The sequence below is a fragment of the Mustela nivalis genome (assembly GCF_964662115.1).
Source record: "Mustela nivalis genome assembly, chromosome: 17".
Classification (NCBI taxonomy): Eukaryota; Metazoa; Chordata; class Mammalia; order Carnivora; family Mustelidae; genus Mustela; species Mustela nivalis.
The window spans coordinates 61,402,834-61,410,686 of record NC_139036.1 but is presented as its reverse complement, the minus strand read 5'-3'; the positions used below and the strand labels follow the sequence as shown (position 1 = coordinate 61,410,686).

The window sequence follows — 7,853 nt, the reverse complement described above, 5'->3', positions numbered from 1 at the left end:
CGTCGCTTGCCCAGGGTCACACAGCTGGCGGAGAGCAGGGCCAGCATCCAGGCCCCCTACACACACGGGCCGGGCTCTGCCTCCCGCAGCCCTGGCAGGCCTCCCAGGGCCTCGGGCCAGAGCCACAGTCCCCAAACGGTCCAGGTCCCGAAGACGCTCCAGCAGAGGCCACTGTTTCCTGGCAGCTCCACGTCCTCGACCTGGGGCGGCTTTGCGCTCACAGTGGTGCAGATGGTTGTTACCGGTCTGGGCCCTGTGGGTCAGCAGCCGGCCAGGGCTGCGCGGTTGGACCCGGCCTGGGGGCTTCGAGCAGGGTGAGGTGGCCATGCCCACTGGGCAGCCCCGTTTTGCCCTGATCACCATGCGGTGGGCTGGCCCTCACACCTCCCCCGTTTCCCGCGCCTGGCAGGTAGCCACGTCATCAACACCAACTGCTCGGCCGTGCACACCCGCCAGGCCCTGTGCTGCAAGATGGCCGTGGAGTACGACACGTTCATCGAGTCCGGACGCAAGTATGTGGTGGCCTTGCTCCAGTGCCCCCAGGAGAGCCCAGGGCTGGGGCCGGGCCCACCCACGCTCGGGAGCCAGCAGGGGGAGGCCCCCAGCGGCACCAGCCGCTCCCGCCAGAGCACCCCTCGCTGCTCCAGGTGGTTCTGCCACGTGGACGACGACAACTACGTGAACCCCAGAGGCCTGCTGCGGCTGCTCTCCGCCTTCTCGCCCAGCCAGGACGTCTACCTGGGCCGGCCCAGCCTGGACCACCCCATCGAGGCCGCCGAGAGGGTCCCGGGAGGGGGCACCGTGAGTGCTGGGCCGGGAGCACGTCTGAGCGCGGGGACCCCGCTGGGGAAGGGCGGCAGTGCTGCGAGTCTGGCCCATGCCGGGGGGGGGGGGGGGGGGGGGGGGGGGGGGGGGGGGGGGCCTTCAGGAGGTGCTGTGGGAGGAGCTGGGCCCCTGGGAAGCCCCTCCCTTGTGTCGGGGGGGGGGGGTGGGTCCTTCAGGAGGTGCTGTGGGAGGAGCTGGGCCCCTGGGAAGCCCCTCCCTTGTGTGGGGGGGGGCCCTTCAGGAGGTGCTGTGGGAGGAGCTGGGCCCCTGGGAAGCCCCTCCCTTGTGTGTGTGTGTGGGGGGCCCCTTCAGGAGGTGCTGTGGGAGGAGCTGGGCCCCTGGGAAGCCCCTCCCTTGTGTCGGGGGGGGGGGGGGGTGGGTCCTTCAGGAGGTGCTGTGGGAGGAGCTGGGCCCCTGGGAAGCCCCTCCCTTGTGTCCGGGGGGGCCCCCCCACCCTCTGTGCGCAGAGCAGCTGCGGATACCGCCCGGCCCAGCCTTTCTCTCCTCCTCAGGTGACCACCGTCAAGTTCTGGTTTGCCACGGGCGGAGCCGGCTTCTGCCTGAGCAGAGGCCTCGCTCTGAAGATGAGCCCCTGGGCCAGGTGAGGGCGGTGCGTGGGGGGTGTGGGGGCCGGCCGCCCGGGCTGGGAGGCGGGCATGGTGGCACTGAGGACGGAGGAGGCCCTGACCTGCTGGCCCGGGCCCCCCACCAGCCTGGGCAGCTTCATCAGCACCGCCGAGCGGGCGCGGCTGCCGGATGACTGCACCGTGGGCTACATCGTGGAGGGGCTGCTGGGCGCGCGCCTGTTGCCGAGCGCGCTCTTCCACTCGCACCTGGAGGACCTGCGGAGGCTGCCGCCCGACGCCGTGCTGCGGCAGGTATAGCCCAGCTCCTGGGCCTCAGCCCCCGGCTGCCCCCCGAGGTGCCTGGCCCTTGCCCGGGATCTCAGGCCCGTCACCAGGGCTCAGGGAAGCGTTCCCAGCCCTGCAGCGAACTTACTGCACACCGTGTGTTTGGCCTGCTGGGATCCCGGGGCCTGGGTACGGGGGCTCCTTTGTGAGGGGCCTTCCTGGATGCCCCAGATGGAGGGGACGGTCCTGCCCTGGGTGGGGAGCGTGGGGGATGGGCCCGGACTTGGCCTGGGTGGGCCCTCCACCTACCCTGGCAGGTCGGGGGGAGGTCGTGCCCTGGGGGCCCTGGGATGGGGGGCAGTCCTGCCCTGGAGGGCCCCGGGGAGCCAGAGGCACAGCAGCCTCTCCTGGTCTGACTCCGGAGGCCAGAGGAGGGTGTGGGGGAAGAGCTGATCCTGGGAGCGACTTGTCTCTTCTCCCCTCCCCGCCCCCGCTCAGGTCACCTTGAGCTATGGGGGTCCAGAGAACCCACATAACGTGGTGAACGTGGGGGGCTTCAGCCTGCAGCAGGACCCCACACGGTAGGTGGGCGGTGAGGAGGGCCTCTGGCGCTTCCCCCCACAACACCTACATCCCACGAGGCCTGACCTCCGCATCTCCTTCCCAGGTTCAAGTCTGTCCACTGCCTTCTCTACCCAGACACGGATTGGTGTCCTATGCACAAGCAGAGTGACCTCGTTGCTCGGTGACCCTGGACTCCCAACCCAGGGAGCAGGACCGTTGCTGACCCTTTCCGCTCTCGGCTCTCTTAGCTGGCCACAGCCACGTCCAGGGAGATGGGGTGCTGCAGGCTTCCCCCAGAGCGCCCCCCAGAGCCCCTGGTGGGCCAGGTGACCGAGCTCTCTGGGTGAGTGGCCTGCCCCCGCACCAGGGGTCCAGGCTGTGCGTGTGCCAGCTGCCGCAGAGAGCGGGAGGAGTAATGTGGGTCCTCCTCCCAGCGCAGCCCCCGAGGTGTGCTCCCGCAGGAAAGGGGTCTACTCTGGGACCTAGCGGCCTGGGAGGAGGCTGGCTTCTGCTCCCAGGGCCCCATCCTGCCCTCCTCACCCTGCTGGAGAGGGGGTTCCGGGCAGACTAGGCTCACTGAGTGGGCTCCAGGCCCAGGGTCGTGCGTGGGCTCCGTCAGCAGGCCATCCGTGGGCACGGAGGCTGCACCAGCAGGCCTGGAGCGGGGACCTGGCTGGTCTCTGAAGGCGCTGCAGGAAGGCCTCCGGCCAGCGGGCTCAGAACCCGGCTTACTTCTGCCCCGGGCATCGCCACCTGGAGGCTGCCTCACCAGGTCTCTTCAGCCAAGGCCTTCATATCTCTCCACTCCGACCCACCACTCCATGCTTTTCTTCCCTGACCTCGCCCCCTGCCCCAAGTCCAGAAAGCAGCAGGGCCCTTCTGTTCTGGGCTCCCCCTGCAGGGCGGTGCCCCCACCCCTGCAGCGGACCCGCCGTAACTGTGCCTTTCCGTGGAAGAGCGAGCGGAACGAGAGAACTCGGCACTTTGGCCCTGGCTCCTGGCTGCGCGGTTGCTGGACGTGAATAAAGGGGTGATTGTTGTTCTCTGGCTGGTTGGCTTAATGGACCGGCCCGGCACCTGGCAGCTGAGCTGACAGGCCTCCAGCTGCTGGCCCAGGAAGGGTCTCTCCAGGCCACTCTGCGCCCCCCAGAGCCCTGCTTGCCAAGCCTTAACTGCCCGTGGGGTCCCAAGCGCACAGCGGGGGCTGGACCCACCGCAAACCTGGCCCCAGAGGCTAGTCTTCCGTCTCGCCTGCTTCCTCAGCACACTGCGGGACAACTAGTGTGTGTGCGGGGGGGTGCGGGGCTGTACGTGAGTGTGGCTGTGCGTGTGTGCAGGGCCGTGCATGAGCATGCGTGTGCAGGGCCGTGCATGAGCATGCGTGTGCAGGGCCGTGCGTGAGCATGCGTGTGCAGGGCCGTGCGTGAGCATGCGTGTGCAGGGCCGTGCATGAGCATGCGTGTGCAGGGCCGTGCGTGAGCATGCGTGTGCAGGGCCGTGCGTGAGCATGCGTGTGCAGGGCCATGCGTGAGCGTGCGTGTGCAGGGCCGTGCGTGAGTGTGCGTGTGCGGGCCGTGCGTGAACGTGCACATGTGTGTGTGTGCAGGGCCGTGCATGAGCATGCGTGTGCAGGGCCGTGCATGAGTATGCGTGTGCAGGGCCGTGCGTGAGTGTGCGTGTGCGGGCCGTGCGTGAACGTGCACACGTGTGTGTGTGCAGGGCCGCAGGTGAGGGAGCCGTAGAGGTGCCGATGCACGTGCGTAGGGCAGTCAGGGAGCACCCAGACAGCAGCCTGGAGTCCTCGGACTGGTGTCCACGTACGGTTCGATGGTGCTCCGCCAGGAGGAAGACACGTCCGGAGGTCACTGAGAGTCCAGTGTTACGGGTTCCAGGCCCCAGGGCTGCCGACAGTGCCGGGAGGAGCCCCAGACTGAGCACCGTCGGGGCCGAAGGAGGAGCACTGGGGTCCAGGCAAACGCAGGGAGTGGCGAATTTCAGCAAGTCTGAAACCTCGCGTTCTCGGTGCTGCACGACTGTCACGGCACCCAGAGAGGGATCCGCGGGGGATACTGGCACCGGATCTCAGCCCCGGGTCAGCACCTCACGGTGTGGTCCGCAGGCCGCGGCGTGTGGGTGTGCGTGAGGCTCCGCCCACGGCAGGTGGGAGCTCCCGCCCCTTCCTCAACCTCCGTTATGCCCTCGCCTCAGCCTGGGCCATGCTGTGCCCGCGGGGGACGTGTCTGCCGTGGAGAATCGCGCCCCCTCCACCTCCGCTCTGTCTACACCGCTCACCATTCAGACGCCATCAAGTCTGAGCTGGTCACTCTGCTCTCCAAACCGTCCTCCAGGCTTGGATTTGCCATGGACTTGTGAGCCAAGCCCGAGCCGTTTCTCCCACTCTGGCTGGGGTCTGAGTTCACGTCCACTCACTCGGGCCTTGAGGCTTTTCTCGTTAGTGGTCCCAGCGCAGCCCATTTGTGTTGCTGGACTCGGGTTATGAAATTTTCCAACAGGCAGTTTCCCATTTTGCTTCAACCGTCTGTCCCCAGGTGCGACCGCTCGGGGTTCCCGGGGAGAGGATCCCGCGACCCCAGCCGCACACCACGGCAGACAGGCGGACCGGGCGAGCTTGGGGCTGCGGGGGCCGTCAGGGTGGAGGGTGAGACGGGCACCAGGAGGCGGCCCAAGCCTCAGAGTGGGAACGGAGCCTGAGGACGGGTAGACATGGGCTCCAGAAATCCAGGGGGTAGGAGATGCCGGCTGGGGTCCCGGGAGAGGGGTGCCCTTAGTCCCCGAAGCAGCAAGTTCGCAAGGGACCCCCGTCACTCGGGAGGGAGCTTGCGGCAGGTCACCCAGCATTGCCCCTCCTCGGAACACCCCCTAACACCCCCGGACATAGAGCATGCCGTCCCCCAAGACTGGGACACTAGCCCAAGCTCCCAGACCGCAGGCCGCTCAGGCCCTCTGCCTCCCCGTGTCCTGTGCGCACAGAGCATAGACCCAGCACAGCATTGGATTGGCCCAATCGGCCCACTAGCTAGCTGGAGCGCTAGGCTGGGCCCCCTCAGAGACGCAGACCCCCTCACTGGGTCAGGAGGAACAGTCGTCCCCGGACCCCCAGCGGCCTCCAAGGTGGGGGGGTACTGGCCGGCTTCCAAAGCGGCGAGCGGCGTGGTCTGCCAGACCAGCTGGTGCCTTCATTTTTCAGGGAGGACAAAAAGCCTGGAAAGAAACGCCAAATGTTTAGTTGTCTCTGAAAAATGCAAAAACCGGTAAAATGGATTTTTTTCTTTCTCCTTTATGGCATTTTACGCATAACAAAGTATGTCTTACAATGGACGTGCAGTAGCCGAAGCATCAGAAAAAGTTAAAATTTTGTAAATTAAGTTTAAAAATTCAATCATGCATCCCTGGACATCCATCTAACAGTTTTTTTGAACGAGTGTTTAATAAATGTCAGGACACCCCGTGTCCCTGCAGGCCAGGCCCCAGGCCAGCCCTGGAGGGACAGTGGGTCACAGAGCAGGCCAGCTGCTGGGGGCTGGGGCCGGTGAACGGGGGCAGCTGCTGATGGGTGTGGGCTTTCTTGGGGCCACGAAAACCCCTTGATCCCCACTGAAATCGGCTGTGCGTTTGCAGACTGGCCTGCTTGATCACATTTTGTTTGTAATCTCAAGATCAGTCCTTCCTGTCCTCGTCCGACAGTGGAAGACCTGAGCATCCCCAGCCGAGGTCGCGGTCGGACTAGGCAAGGCCCTGCTTCCTACGACCGAGGCCCGAGGATATGGCCGGTGGGGGAGGGTGTGCACGGAGGGCAGAGGGCTCCCGCTCTGGGGCCAGAGGCACAGGGCCGAGTCCCCACTCCCAAGCAGTTCACACGACGCTGCTGAACCTTGTTTTCTCTTTTGTCAAACAGAATCTACTGGAAGGAACTGTGTTTCGATTGCTAGGGTTATTATCTCCATGAATCCTGTGCGTGCCGGAAGGCCACACGCATCCCTCCAGAGCAAGGGCTCGGTATTAGCTAACTCCCTGTTTGTGGCCACGTCGTCCCACCGTGAGTAACAGGATTAGCCCTATTCTGGGATTCGATAGTAGTTGTGGTTACACAACTCTCCGAACGTAAGAAAAACACCGAACTGTACACCTCAACACCGGCCACTTTTTGATACAAACAATGTCTCCATAAAGACGTCGTTTCGGAAGTGAGCCAAGATGAGATTCAGAGCGGGAGTGGCCCATAGTTATTGCATAATTTCAATGTATTAACCAAAAAGTTCCCACAAAGAAATACCCCGTTTCAGGTGCTCTCACTGCCGAATTCTATCAAACATGAAGGGAAGAGTACCAACATTACCCAAAACCTTTCAGAAATCAGGCTGAAGAGGACACTTTTCCTCATTTTGTGAGGCCAGTATAATGCTGGTACCAAAGTCTGACAAATACATTACAAAAAAGTTGATCAGCCGACTCGAAACTTGGTATGGAAACACTAAGCACATTAGTGGAATCCAAAATGCAACCTTGGAAAAGAATCGAGTTAAAGACTTCAAGACCTGCCATGGGGCTGCGGTGCGGAGACAGCGGGTGCCGGGCAGGCCCGCACACAGAGCCCGAGGGCCCAGGGGACAGCCCGGCGCGGGTGCCCACACCTACCGCCACAGGGGGCCACTAAGGTCTCCAGAGCAAGCCTATGGGGGTCTTTTCAACAAATAGGGCTAGAATCAGTCCATGAAGTCATTTGTTTTGACTTAAGAAAGAAAGAGAAAAAGCTAGCACGGAGGGTCAGCGGGACGGGCTGGGCAGTGGTGCGGTTAGGACCCTGCCCAAAGTACGTGTTTGTTCCCATGATGCGGCGATCGCGTGGCTCAGGGACTCAGGGCGCCCCTACCTCTGGGGCCACCATCTGTGGCTTCCAAGTCCCCCGAGCGTCAGCGGGTAACATGGAGGCCGAGAGAAGGATCAGGAGCACCAAGTCCAGAAGGGACACCATCCTCTCCCTGCTCTCGCCGGCTCAGCAGGACGGAAGCGGGGAAGTGCGGAGGAGCCCTTCGGCTGGCCCGTGCCCCGAGCGCCGGACAGAGGGAGCGGGAGCCCCAGGCTCTGACGCTGTGTTCGTGGCGGGGGCAGGGGTGGGGATCTTAGGAAGCATCTATTACCTGTCGTTACCAGAGACACAAACTTCTATTTCCAGCCAGTGGTAACCATCTTGTTCTCGGCCAAGTTTTCCTGACGTGGAACATGAAGCCAGGCCAGCAGCCACCAAGAGGTTCTGGAAGAAGAAGAAAGAGGAAGAAGAAAGAAGGGTGCCTGGGTGACTCAGGTGGTTTGGTGACTGCCTTCGGCTCAGGTCGCGGTCCAGGGTCCTGGGATGGAGCCCCGCATTGGGCTCCCCCTGCTCTCTGGGGAGCCTGCTTCTCCCTCTCCCTCTGCCTGCTGCTCCCCCTGCTTGTGCTCTCTCTCTCTCCCTCTCTGCAAATAAATAAATACAATCTTAAAGAAAGAGGAGGAGGAGATGCGGGAAAAGGCAGGGCGTGGAGGTCAGGCCCTCTGCTCGCAGCTGCTGGCACGCACCCCTGGCAGGGGCAACAGGCCTCTGTCTTCTTGGAGGAA

At 63.8% G+C, this 7,853-nt stretch overlaps 1 protein-coding gene across 1 annotated transcript in view; it reads left to right on the top strand.

Moving 5' to 3' along the window:
• RFNG (RFNG O-fucosylpeptide 3-beta-N-acetylglucosaminyltransferase) overlaps positions 1-3,279 on the top strand; it is a 5,399-nt gene extending 2,120 nt beyond the window's left edge. The window contains exons 5-8 of the mRNA XM_082705643.1: positions 1,338-1,426; positions 1,538-1,703; positions 2,175-2,257; positions 2,344-3,279. Coding sequence (XP_082561769.1) covers positions 1,338-1,426; positions 1,538-1,703; positions 2,175-2,257; positions 2,344-2,425 — 420 coding nt within the window. The 3' untranslated portion in view covers positions 2,426-3,279. The remainder of the gene's footprint in view (positions 1-1,337; positions 1,427-1,537; positions 1,704-2,174; positions 2,258-2,343) is intronic.
• The last annotated feature ends 4,574 nt before the right edge of the window (positions 3,280-7,853 follow it).